Here is a 14111-nt window from a genome sequence, read left to right as displayed (position 1 = left end):
CAAAAAATAATTTTTAAATCGGTTCAGGTGTCTTCAAGTAAACGGTGAACATACATAAAAAAACAAAGATTCCGACGAATTGCTCCTTTTTTGAAGTCGGTTAAAAAGAAGACATAACGTAGACCTAGATTTTTAGGTATTATTTTATATTTATGACTATCTATGGTAGTGACAATGACAGTGACAATTTTGGATACTAAATACTAATCAATGTCAATGTCATGTTGTTTGTCACTTGTCAAGTTGTCAAAAAAAATAGTTGGATTTGTTGTTTTGAAAATTTTTATCAGAATGTGAGTTAAAAATTGATATTTAATTAAACATTAAATATTTCATAAACGGATTTAGGCTTGTTTTATTTATTTAAATTCTTACATAGGATCACGTGACCTTCCACAGATGTGAAACAAGAGCAACTACATAACCACAAGGGTCGAGTTTATATGTTTGACCTTCTCAAGGTGACCGATATCGCGGCAAAACTGTTCAGTCAGGGTTCGGTTGCTACTCGAGATCGTAGTTTGCGCTGAGAGGAATAAACGACAATGAGCGTCCAAACAGATTCAGATAAGCGCAAGCAAATTTCGGTCAGGGGGATCGTGGCTGTAGAGAATGTAGCGGAGGTGAAGAAGACATTCAACCGGCACCTACATTACACGTTGGTGAAGGACCGAAATGTCGCGACTCCGAGGGACTACTACTTCGCCCTGGCCCACACTGTCAGGGACCATCTCGTCTCCCGCTGGATACGCACTCAACAGTATTACTATGAGAAAGACCCCAAGGTATTCTTAATTTAAATTAATACTAGATCCATCAACTTTGATGATAGTTAAATTGAATTTATTCTCAAAGTACCTCCTTTTTTAAAAGTAAACCTCATGAAATTTATTGTCAGTTTTTCTTTTTAAAATAAATTAACTGTAAATGACTTAATTAAAAGTAATAATTAACTAATTAAAAATGCAATTCTTTTAATGGCAATGAATTCCATTAGATTTGCTCAAGGATAAGTTACAAAAATTTAAACATCATTAAAGCAAATAATTTTAAGTTTAAATGTAAGACACCAAAGTAAGAGTATTTTGTTGTAAAATTTATAAAGTTGATAACATTAAAAGACTAATGGGCACCTACATTATTAGGTATTTATTTACATTATAGATATTAGGTTTTTATTTAATAAAAATTAGTGTTTTTGGGAAAGCAAAGCAGTGAAATGAAAATAATAATTAAGATGAATTATTTTGTCTACCTACATTTTTTTTAATTGATGACAACCACAAATTATGCAGAATCCAGTTAAAGCAGAATAAGAAACCAGTGCTTCTTCTTACATCAAATTATAATAAGTCAGTTCACTTCAGTAAAAGCAAAAAAAAATTAAGATTATATTTTATTAAGTTTTATACTTACCTCAAATAGATAAAATCAAACCCCTATACGATCAGCTTGTTGATCTGGTTTTTTACATCACTATTTTTCAATTTGGACTGTAGAACTTAATTATTTATTGATTAATAACTAGCATTACCTGGTCAAGTTTCATTTGACTTATGTGCTTGTCAAAAGATTAGTATAATAATGGTTAAAAAAAAAAGAATAATACTGGTAAAAAAGAAAGTCATTGTAGGCTAATGACTGTTTTTAAAGTATTATTTTATTATTCTTTTTTTAACAATTATTATTCTAATCCTCCAACATGCTCTTACTTCTTCCCTACCTCTACGCTACCCCTGCCACTACTCTACGCCTTCTTCTTTCCTGGGCCTTTTCCGCACATGGCCACTAGGGGTTGGGCATTGTACTTAATGCCAATGCCTATGCCTACCCTACCCCTACCTTTTTTATATATATTTTGTGACTGTTTAAAACTTTTCAAAACCTAAAGCAAAGTTATTCACCCCAGCCATTGTCAAGTTTTAGCAAGATAAAGGAACACCAATTGATTTATGATGAATATGAGAAGATTTTTCATGTATTAGATTTAATGTTGTAACATTTCACTGTCTTTAAGGTAGCACTCTTCCAAAACTCCCACTCTCACCACTTCTTATCCCACCCCCTATTTTCCAAACACAATAATATTTTTGTATGATATTTTTGAGGCAAAATAATATTTAAATTAACATATATATACATTGTGTTTTATATATGTATATGTATTTAATGTTTAATTTTAATACATTGAAATTGTTATTTTTTATTTATTCATGTTATCAGTATTCCAGTATTGCATATTATTTTATGTAAAATAATATATAATATACTCAATAAATAAACAAATTAAATTAAATTTATATTAACAGTAAACATCCTGTATATTATAAACCCTTCAATGGCATGAGAAGGCTAGGTTCAAGACATCAAAGCCTAGATAATCTTAAGGTCAAACCTTATAATCTAATGCTTTGGGTCAACTAGAGGTTAGATTGATTAATGCATCATTCATTCATAAAAGATACTAATATCACTATTATCATGTTAATTTATTTAAAAAGAAGAACATTTAATCATTTTTTTTAATTGCAACTGTCTAGTTAGTCTGGTATTTACTCTGTTTGAGTCTGTTATCTTTTAGTCTTAGGTTACAGGTATATAACATACTAGTAGAGGCCCCACAGTTTCACTTGCATAGTTCCTGTGGGAATACTGGGATAAATAAATGACACACACAAATAATGTGGCTCTGTATTGGTAAAAGAATTTTCAAAATCAGTTTAGTGGATCCAGATATTACCCCCTACAATGTCACAAACTTTACCTCTATATAATGTTAGTCATAAATGTCACAAGGTATCTCTTTCTTTCATGAACTTCTCAGTTGCAGTTTGAAGTTGAGAAGCTTTTTATTTCAAGATATTGTTTTAATTCAATTCTATTAAATTCAAGTCATTAAAGTAGGCTATAAGGTCATGTGGCCAGCTCTGCAATAATGCTGCTTCCAATGAGGGCTTGGCTGTTTTTCTTTTGTTTTGGCACATGTGGCAGGGACAAGCTGCAGGCAGCCTAATGGTCTTCAGAGGTGTCCCACCACAAATTTCTTAACTCAGGAAGACTATTTAAATGTAGAAGGAATACCTATTATTCGTAACCTTAACCAGAAAATTCTAAGCTTTCTACAAAAACAACAACCCAGAATGAAATAATAACTAATCCAACGTCTAATAGAGTATACTTTTCAGCGTGTTTACTATCTGTCACTGGAGTACTACATGGGAAGATCCCTGCAGAATACCATGGTCAACTTGGGCATCCAAGGGAATGTAGATGAGGCCCTTTATCAATTGGGACTTGATATTGAGGAACTAGAAGAGTTGGAGGAGGATGCAGGTCTTGGTAATGGTGGTCTGGGAAGACTAGCAGCTTGTTTCTTGGACTCCATGGCCACACTTGGTCTTGCAGCTTATGGATATGGTATGTATTTTATTGATTTACTAGTCTGGCAAGTTTGTTGATGATACTCCCATGATATGCGGGCGACGGGGGGAAATAGTTAGGTGCATCAGTCGTGGGTTTTTCATACATCGCTACACGCTCTCCGGCCCCCGCGGACCATCGGGAGTGTTATGAACGAAGTTGCCAAGCTATACTACTGAATATTGACATTTTATTGATGAAGTGCTTGTCATCATCATCTTCAGTTGATGAAAGTTTGATTGATAAAGCACATGTACCTATATTTTAAACAAATAATGCTGTTTGCAGATAAGTTTATAAACTAAATACTTGTTGTAAAATCATTGTTATATTTAGAATTCTATAGTTATACGAGTATGTATTCATATTACTGAAACTATGTATATGTGATATTTATAGTGTCAGACAATATTTAGGCTGTCAGGAACCAAGGTAGTGGGGCTTTTGTCCTTCCTAGCCATCTTTTAGACTGTGCTTTGTGATATAAAATTTTTTTCCAACAAGGTTACCAATTGATTATTAAAAATCTTACTCGTAGGTTTCAATTTTTAATAAGAGAATTAAACTATTGACAAATTTATCTACATATAGCACACTGTTAATTTCTGTAAACCAATATATTGTTGGTTTATTGCCTTTTAATCAGGTAAAAATTCAACAAGATTTAAAATTATGTCTTCATTAAAATATGGAATAGGTATGCATTTTACAGATTTTCAAAGTAGGTAGTAGTAGTGCCATGGAAAACTAAAAATTGGAAGCACAGACATGTTTTAATTAAATGTTCTTTTACTGACTGCATTGTTTGCTTCTAGATAAAGTTTTATTTTAAAATGCAATTGAAATTAATTGTACCACAGCATTAATGTAATTGAAACAAGCGGACAGAACTAGCGTTGGCCGGGTGCCAGTTATCAATATGCTAACAATTTGCGTCGCCATCAGGTATACAATGTTGATAAAAATAAAGACAATATTATAGAGTAACCCTTTCACTGAAGAAATAATAAAATAAATATAGCATTTCTAAAAATAAGAGACTTATACTTCAACAACGAATGAGTTCAACAATCTATTTATTGGAATGACTTATTACTTATACCTAACAGGGTTTTAAGAAACCGACTGTCTCATCCCAGTGTTTCAACATATTGGACAGAAACAATGTACTAAACATTAAAATGAGAGCCTGCATATGCCAGACACACCTCTTTTTTAAATGATTAAAAAAAATTGCAATTTGTTTTTTTTTTATGAAGACTGAAAGTTTGTCAGCTTATGTATCATAGCTAAGTTTGGTAACTAATTATGGAGTTTGGACTGTAGTTTCAAGTGTCCGGACTCCAAATCTTGAATTCTTCAAGTATAAACTCATAGAAGGAATCATATCTTCAGTCACCATGGCAACTCGTCGAGACCCTTAGTCTTCTTTAACGGAGTTTTTTGAAGAGTTGCCATACCATGTTGCCATTGTACCAACGAAAATACGCTCTATACATTACATACGGTTGAAGTACTTTCCATAGACACCACTTTCTTAGTGGCTACTTGCTTATGGTAAAAGCGTAAGATTGATAAAGAGTAAATGTTTTTTTTGCTTTTTAATGTCATTTGTTGTTATTTTAGACTAGGTATCTCAATACTTTTTTTAGTACCTATATATACCAACCAAACCTGTTATTCTCGTTTACAGTGCCGACTTAACATAAACATTCTCGTAAATATTCAAATTAGGTGAATTGGATATATTATAATTTAACGTTTTCAACATACTAGTGTACACGTAGGTGTGTATTTTTTGGGAAAGTGTTCAGCAATGCAGTTTTATGTGTTAACTAAAAAAATTGATTTTGTGTAATTTTTTTAAAATATGACGATATGTAGATGTGTCTGAAAAAGTCAAGCTTTTTATCGAAAACGCTGACTTTCCGGGATATAACATGCCTTTCTTTCCACCATGTATGTTTTGCATGGTGGAATATTCCTCTTTTATAGATCTTATTTGAAATTTAAAAGTGTATTTTTAATACCCTATTTTTTTTAAAAAAAAAGGAAATTAAATAAAATTTAAATATTTGCCATATCTTTTAAATATTGTATTTAATATGTCCATTTTATTTTCTAAAAAATGTTCACGCAAAATCCAGCATTACATTTTCTCGAAGTCGCAAGTAGAAAATATAAGATTGTTATTGCTGATAATTTATTGGTATTAATTTAGTTAACCGAGAGTCGTGGATATGCCCTTGAAGAGCCACAGAGGTCGAATGAGTTTCGTCCTTTATTTTGTTGCGATCTCTAAAATGACGGCCTCCGTGGCGCAGTGGTATGCGTGGTAGATTTACAAGGTCCTGGGTTCGACCGCCGGCTGTGCCGCTTGAGGTTTTCTTAATTGGTCCAGGTCTGGCTAGCTTCGGTCATTTTACTTTTGTTTGTTGGATTGTAATCAAGGGATAACTAGTAAAGAAAAAAATATCGAAGTTTACTTTCTTTGTACGTGACTATTTTTTTGAAAATGGGTATAGTAAATTATTACCCTTAAATAAAAGATGGATATATGCCATATATGCGGGCTTTCTTGTAGGTGTAAAAAAGAAAAATATTCCATAATGCATGTTTTTATTAGCTCTCAGACTGCTTGACTTTTCCGACGTTGACTATTATCATCATATTTCAAAGTAGGTACATACCAAACCCTTTCTAATAATTCACCTTTCTAATAAATCATAGTTCTCTTCGCGAACAGACAGACATACATACGGCGAAGGACTTTGTTTTATGATATGTAGAGATAGATTTCTAAAAATATGTTCTGTAGAAATCCAATATGTATATGCTTACGATATATTGCTCTTAACTCTTCAATGTTTAAATATTGCAATTGCGTGCTTAGGATCTCTCTTTACTAGACTGAGGCTATGTGTAATTGATGTCTGAAATAGATTTTGCGTGCTATTGTTTTATTATTATCAGCGATATTAACGGTCCAATACAGAAGCAGGCCTCCTTCATTATAGGACAGGGGATAACTGCCTCGTAGTTCCAGTGGTAATATGTGCAACATCATCGTCATAATCACAGCTTCTGGCGCGAGCTAGGTTGGCTGGCGTGACTCCAGTGGGGACCAGCACCAAATGGACCAACGTACAATGGCCAACCCTTAGTGACCATGTGCGGAAAAGGCTTAAGAAAGAAGAAGAATGATCAAGTCAATTGGCAACAGTACATTCATTCATTCATACGTTAACGTTTTTTGAAAGAAAGATATATTTTCACTATATCCACTCAATCCAGACTTCAACTGTGACCCTGTAAACGTTTGTTGCTAATCAGGCATTAATAACGTACCAAATAATATCCAACCTCATATTGACTTAAATTTGCAGGTATCAGGTATGAGTATGGTATTTTCTCCCAGAAAATCGAAAATGGGGAACAGCAAGAAGAGCCTGATGACTGGTTGAGATATGGCAACCCTTGGGAGAAGGCGCGGCCTGAGTTCATGTTGCCTGTGAACTTTTATGGACGTGTTGTAGACACGCCCCAGGGCAAGAAATGGATTGATACACAGGTAAAAAGCTTTGAAATAGTTTTGTTATATTTAAAATAGTTGAATTTAATCTAATAAAAGAAAGAAATCATGCCAGTTTATCCATGTATACTCAAAAGTGTGATACAAAATTTTCAAGGTTGCTTATATTGATCTTCATATATTTTTTGGTCAATGATTGCTTAATTAAATCAAATTACAACAGGTGGTATTTGCTATGCCTTACGACAACCCAATTCCTGGCTACAACAACAATGTGGTAAACACGTTAAGACTTTGGTCTGCAAAGAGTCCTATTGATTTCAACCTGCGTTTCTGTAAGTATCTTCAGTTTTATGTTGAAATTGTTTATAGCGCATTTGTATTCTACAGCAGTTTCTTTGTTTTAGTCAACTCTGGTGATTACATCCAAGCTGTTCTTGATCGCAATGTAGCTGAAAATATTTCTAGAGTCCTCTATCCCAACGACAACTTCTTTGAAGGGAAAGAACTGAGACTCAGGCAGGAGTATTTTATGTGCGCGGCCACTCTTCAGGACATTATTCGAAGATACAAAGCGTCCAGATTTGGAAGTCGGGAGGCCGTGAGAACCACATTCGACAGTCTTCCTGAAAAAGTTGCGATTCAGTTGAACGATACCCATCCAGCTCTTGCGATCCCCGAGCTTTTGCGAATTTTGCTGGACATTGAGAAGCTGCCGTACGAGAAAGCTTGGGACCTCGTCGTCAAGTGTTGCGCCTACACCAATCACACCGTTCTACCTGAAGCTCTGGAAAGATGGCCTTGCTCCATGTTGGAGAATTGTCTGCCTAGACACATGCAACTGATCTACCACATTAACTTCCTCCATTTGAAGGAAGTTGAGAAACGTTGGCCCGGTGATTTCGACCGTATGCGTCGTATGTCCCTCATTGAGGAAGAAGGCGATAAGCGTGTCAATATGGCAAACCTTTGCGTGGTCGGCTCGCACGCTGTCAATGGCGTAGCGGCCATTCATTCTGACATTCTGAAAGCGACAGTTTTCCGTGACTTCTACGAAATGTGGCCAGAGAAGTTCCAAAACAAAACAAACGGCATCACACCCCGCCGTTGGTTGCTTCTGTGCAACCCTGCCTTGTCCGATCTGATCAGTGACAAAATCGGTGAGGAATGGACCGTTCATTTGGAGCAGTTGCAGCAGCTGAAGCGATGGGCGAAGGACCCGGCCTTCCAGCGCTCTGTTATGAAAGTAAAGCAAGAAAATAAGTTGCGACTCGCCGGACTTATCGAGAGAGACACGGGAGTGAAGATAAATCCAGCCTCGATGTTTGACGTGCAAGTGAAACGTATTCACGAGTACAAACGGCAGCTGCTGAACATTTTACACGTGATCACGTTGTACAACCGCATCAAGCGTGACCCGACCGCTGTGGTCACTCCGCGAACTGTAATGATCGGCGGGAAGGCTGCTCCGGGCTACTTCATCGCTAAACAAATCATTGCATTGGCGTGCGCCGTCGGTAACACTGTAAGTGTACTGTTATATTTTAAGGTAGTTGTGTTTTGGTTGTAGTAGGATGATATGCATGTTTGTGTGTGTAATCTAAAATGACTTTAGCTCATCAGAAACACTTAAATTTGTGATGAAGGTGGTATGACAATGAGAACTTGTAAAAAAACCATTGCTCAGCAACTAATCACAGGCAGATGACGATTTAATAATGTTTCCCCGATTACTTTTCCCTTTAGTTTCACACACTTATGTCTGTCGCCCACTTTACTATTACAGCAAAAGCCAGACATTTCCAAAAACAGGATATCTACTCGTATAATAGAATCATTTTGAAGATCTACAAATTTAATTTGCCCTGTTGTCACCAGACTGTATCTCATGAACCGTGATATTTAGACAGTTCAAATTTTCACAGATTATGTATTTGTATGGCCACTATAACAACAGATACTAAATATTTATAGATTTTTATATAGATAAAGCTAGAGGACACTTCGTACGCGAGTCTGACACTTGGCCGATTTTTCAGGTTAACAACGACCCAGACGTGGGAGACAAGCTGAAGCTCATATACTTGGAGAACTACAGGGTGACTCTAGCAGAAAGGATCATGCCGGCTGCAGACCTCAGCGAGCAGATCTCCACCGCCGGCACCGAGGCGTCGGGCACTGGCAACATGAAGTTCATGCTCAACGGAGCACTTACCATCGGCACCATGGACGGAGCCAATGTGGAGATGGCGGAGGAGGCAGGTGAAGACAACCTGTTCATCTTCGGAATGAGGGTTGATGATGTTGAAGCTTTGAAGTCACGCGGGTAAGGTTTTGATGGCTTATAATAATTTGCGTATGTTTTACTTTTAACAGTAGCGTAACTGCATGGTAAGACCGGCAAAATGTAAGGGGTCCACGGCTCGAAAAGCTCCCCAGTCTTAGAAGCTATGAGCTCAGAAGTAGTTAACCGTGAAAAAATTGCTTATCTGTAAAGTTGGTTTACGGTCGATAATAATTTTACGTGATAACCAATAAAATGCCAATCGGGCCTCTCTATCGCTTGTTCCGCGCTCTCGTTTGCAGGCTCGGCTCACGCGTAACACTTTTTCGTGCATGCAGCTGGCATTCATCGATTTTGTAAGACGTTATTACGTCATAAACATCTGTTGGTTTTTCTGGGATCCCGTAGCTTAGTCTCGGGCCTCAGATACCCCAATGGCTTAAACTTTCGTAGAAATCGATATTCCTAAAATTGATACCACAAACTCCAACTTATCTTGTCTATGTACTGAAGAGGTTACACCGTACTGAATAATTTCGTTTTGTTCGTCAGGTACAACGCATACGAGTACTACGAGCGCAACCCGGAGCTGCGCCAGTGCGTGGAGCAGATCCGCAGCGGGTTCTTCTCGCCGGGCGAGCCGGGTCGCTTCTCGCATGTGGCTGACGTATTGCTGCACCACGACCGCTTTCTGCACCTCGCCGACTTCGACGCCTACATAGAGGCGCAGGAGAGAGTCTCTCAAGTGTATCAGGTGAGTACCAGGTTCGAATCTGTACCTCCAACTATGCAATTATGTGCATTTTAAGAATTTAAATATCACGTCTTGAACGGTGAAGGAAAAACATCATGAGGATGAAGGAGGACCTGCATACCTGAGAGTTTTCTTAATTCTCTACGTATGTGAAGTCTGTCAATCTGCATTTAGCCAGCATGGTGGACTAGGACCTAACGCTTCCCATTCTGAGAGGAGACTCGTAGTCTCGGAGTGAGCTGAATATGGGTTTGTTAATGATGAATTACACAGATTATTCAATAATATACAGATGGAACGTACGGAACACGACGGTGTCGTAGCCGCCTCAAATACAAAATTCAAAAAGTAATACATTCTCGAGTCAGTACGACACGAACCGTCGCATCAGTAATTTTCAATATTATTCAAGAAATATGACGTCTTATGTTTTTAAATATTTTAAAAACTGTTCACAAAAACTAAAGAAATAATATGGAGTATTTTTAATTGCTAATTATTATACAATAGAGTATTTTTAATTGTTAATTAATATACAATGTTTGTATATGCGGTTTTCAAGGAGACGCGTGACGTTTGGTTTCTTTTTAATGGATTTCACCGGCGTTGTGTCTTAACAAGTAACGTAACCAATGGGTTACGTTGCTTGTAAAGATTCACTCTGTTTACTCTGTGGATGAATAATATATATTTCTGAATTATAAACAGGATCAAGCCAAATGGGCTGAGATGGTGATCCAGAACATCGCGTCGTCCGGCAAGTTCTCATCGGACCGCACTATCGCTGAATACGCGCGCGAGATCTGGGGCGTGGAGCCCACGTGGGAGAAACTGCCAGCGCCTCACGACACATAAACCGCCAGTGCCCAGTGCCCAGTGCCCACAGTTTGTCACCATTTCATATTTTATTATTCATTATTGTCTACACAGATGAGGCATTCGTAATACTGGTGAAATCTCATCACCCTGGTCACAATAGAATACAACACAAATGTTAATATTATTTACATTTCACTGTGGAATTTTAGCCATATAGCAAAGTAAATACCTAAACTGACGGATTCGTAGTCCTTCCATTTTATAAATTATAGGTTAATCCTTACCTATCTGTGCCAGAGACATTACTCAATTTTGCTTCGGATTGTTTTGGAGTGTTTTGAATTGCGTGTTTTCGCTGGGTCGTCCTATTTTAAAGGAGCAAGGTCACATTTATATTAGAAATGGCCAAAAATATTCGTCGGCTTTAAAACAATATAGACATGTGCAGCATAACTAGCTATCGATAAAACATTAAGTCATTTATTACAGTTAGGTCACAACCAGTATGAAAATGGCCGACCTTGAAAAAAAAAAAGAATGAAAAAATTATTTTTAAATATTTTTTTCTAATTTTTATAATTGTAAGATTTGGCACATTTTTAGTAGCATATGCGACCGACATTTGGTTTAGCTACCGAATAGTATAAGTGCAGTATGAAAATCAGAAATTTACTAAACACTCCTTAAAATCATCGAAGAACTATTTCTGCTTTAATAAGTTTCAACTCGTATCATGATATTATATTAAAAATGATATTAACCCTCTTTAATAGGAATTGCTTCTAATGTTTTTGGTGCTTGATTATAATATTCTATTGTAATGTAGACCGCAAGGTAACCATAAATATTTATAACAGGGTGTTTATTTTGCCAATTTAAATAATTAACAGTTTTTATTTTCGTTGATATAATTTTTATACTTTTACTTACAATTATATTTATTAAATAATGTATTTATCTAGTCTTTCTGATTATATTGTTGAATGCTTGTAGAATTATATTTTGCTACTTTTGTCCTAATATTTCTTAATGCTTACGAGGTAATATCAAAATAGTGCAAATAATATTAGCTATATCATTAAATTATTTATTGATGTTGTTGATGAATAAGTAAATAGTAATATATTCCTTTTAATTCCTAGGAGGCTTTAAAAATTATATTATGAAATTGTGTGCAACAAATTGAAATTTAAATTTTATTAGATGTTGTAAAATTGTATTAAATTTATTGGATTTGTAGTTTGACGATAGTTTTAGTAAGGTAAGCTGTCAAATCGTTGATATATAAATATACTTTGATGATAAATTAAGTACTTTTTTTCTGTAGATTAAAGTTGATAGCAAACTAACAAACAAACCATCTAACTGAAAATGCAATGAGCCTAAATCTCCAAAGTAACTCACAATGTATTTGTAGATCCTGGCAAAGATTTCTTACTATACTCAGAGGTACAATTATCCGCTCATTTTGATATGACGTTAGTATATTAAAGTGGGCGGATAATTGTGCCTCTGAGTATATATTTGTGATAGTCTGCAATCAACTTTGTTAAACACAATAAAATTAAGTATTTAATGCATGTTGAAGTTGAGCCATCCGACAGATAGTCAGTATGTTTTTTTATAGTATTTGTTTACTAAATTTATTTATTAAATTAAATTTATTTAATACTAAGTATATATCATATATTATAAATATGTATATATCTTATTGTAATGTGTGTGCCATATAACAATGTTCCTTGCAAGGTCGTTTACGTGAATTAGTATTTTTTTATTACTGTGCAAATTAACATATTAGGTATATGAAGGATATTGATTAAATATTTATTAATCGGCCCATATAGGATTATAATCTTGCTACCAATCTTTACTAATAAACCCATTTTAATATATCACTTATTACATAAAAAAATGTATATTTTTTGTATTACAAATCACGTAAACGAATATGTTAGAAGGTTAAGAAATTTTGATAATATGGTTAATTTTCTACGAAAACTCTACTGCCGCAAATTTTGTATTATCTTTGTATGTTATGTATTATCTCATATATTTTAATAATCATTTTTAATTAATGTTATTTATACTACATATTTCTGCAATTTTTAAAATTTAAATATATTTTATGACTAATAAAGATGGTTTTTTATTGATCAAATTTATTTAAAATGTAGTTTAGAAAGTAGATTTACTAGTTCCATTATAGTTTACACAATAAATGCAATCAGTAGATTGTTTCATTGATATTTCGTTATATGAGCTCATTTAATTCGATTGAATATGGAGGAAGTGACAATTGCGTGAATGAATATCAATGGGTTTCCTTTTCGCCATCTTGTATTTACGAGTAGGGAGCGTACGGTAGTTAAATCTATTTCTCGAGCGACTCCGTACGCAGGACGCCGAGGATCCTGCGTGCGCAAATCACGCGTCGGATGCTCCTTTTATTTCGGCTACCGTTCGGCTCGCTTCGGTCAGGATCGTCCTCTATTCGATTGTGTTACGAAAAGGACGGAATGATATAGTTGAGCTCTTTATAGTCTAAGATCCGGAATTAGAAATATATACGCTCATCTGTTATTTATTTGGAATAAGAAATAAATGATGGAAAATATTTGCTTAGTAAAATTGCACGGTGACTTGATTACTTTCTGGATTATTTTCTTTTTAATTATTTAATCTATATTAATAAAAATGTTTGCCTAAATAATGAAAATCGTACAATAGTTAAAAGAATATAACAGAATTAAAAACGTAAAGGCTGCCTGCTTTCAAACTGAAACTGTAGGCTGCCAGATATAAACAGTTAATTAATGTTATACAAATACCCTCACCGGTTATATATTCGTCTAATATGTCAAATTAAAGTACTAAGTTGCCTTTGATCTACTTCATGGTTTCCTACATTTTGTATGAAAAATGCAATGATAATTTTATACTATAGATCGGTTACGTCCCTACAAAAACACCGCAAAAAGTGATCCGATTAATAAGGCTACAACACTGAGCGCACAAATGCACAATTTTGTCTTTAATTCCATTATATATTTATGTATATATAGTTTTTAGAGCCGTGATAGCCCAGTGGATATGACCTCTGCCTCCGATTCCGGAGGGTGTGGGTTCGAATCCGGTCCGGGGCATGCACCTCCAACTTTTCAGTTGTGTGTATTTTAAGAAATTAAATATCACGTGTCTCAAGCGGTTAAGGAAAAACATCGTGAGGAAACCTGCATACCAGAGAATTTTCTTAATTCTCTGCGTGTGTGAAGTCTGCCAATCCGCATTGGGCCAGCGTG

General features: G+C 35.2%; 1 protein-coding gene across 1 annotated transcript; it reads left to right on the top strand.

Annotated features, from left to right (window-relative positions):
• Positions 1 to 199: 199 nt before the first annotated feature.
• LOC112055814 (glycogen phosphorylase) lies at positions 200 to 12949 on the top strand. Its single transcript, XM_024096024.2, has 9 exons — positions 200 to 293; positions 400 to 785; positions 3186 to 3417; positions 6807 to 6991; positions 7176 to 7287; positions 7360 to 8477; positions 8992 to 9278; positions 9789 to 9990; positions 10699 to 12949. Exons 2-9 carry the CDS (start codon positions 546 to 548, stop codon positions 10843 to 10845), a joined length of 2523 nt encoding a protein of 840 aa, XP_023951792.1. The 5' UTR covers positions 200 to 293; positions 400 to 545; the 3' UTR covers positions 10846 to 12949.
• The last annotated feature ends 1162 nt before the right edge of the window (positions 12950 to 14111 follow it).

The sequence above is a fragment of the Bicyclus anynana genome, chromosome 9 (genome assembly GCF_947172395.1).
Source record: "Bicyclus anynana chromosome 9, ilBicAnyn1.1, whole genome shotgun sequence".
Classification (NCBI taxonomy): domain Eukaryota; kingdom Metazoa; phylum Arthropoda; class Insecta; order Lepidoptera; family Nymphalidae; genus Bicyclus; species Bicyclus anynana.
This window is presented reverse-complemented; position numbering and strand designations above follow the sequence as displayed.

Bases quoted from the DNA above. Each gene is read 5' to 3' on its own strand.
- LOC112055814 (XM_024096024.2), top strand. From the start codon at position 546: ATGAGCGTCCAAACAGATTCAGATAAGCGCAAGCAAATTTCGGTCAGG. The intron at 786-3,185 runs GTATTCTTAATT...TATACTTTTCAG, and splicing joins ACTATGAGAAAGACCCCAAG to CGTGTTTACTATCTGTCACT. The intron at 9,279-9,788 runs GTAAGGTTTTGA...TTTGTTCGTCAG, and splicing joins GAAGCTTTGAAGTCACGCGG to GTACAACGCATACGAGTACT.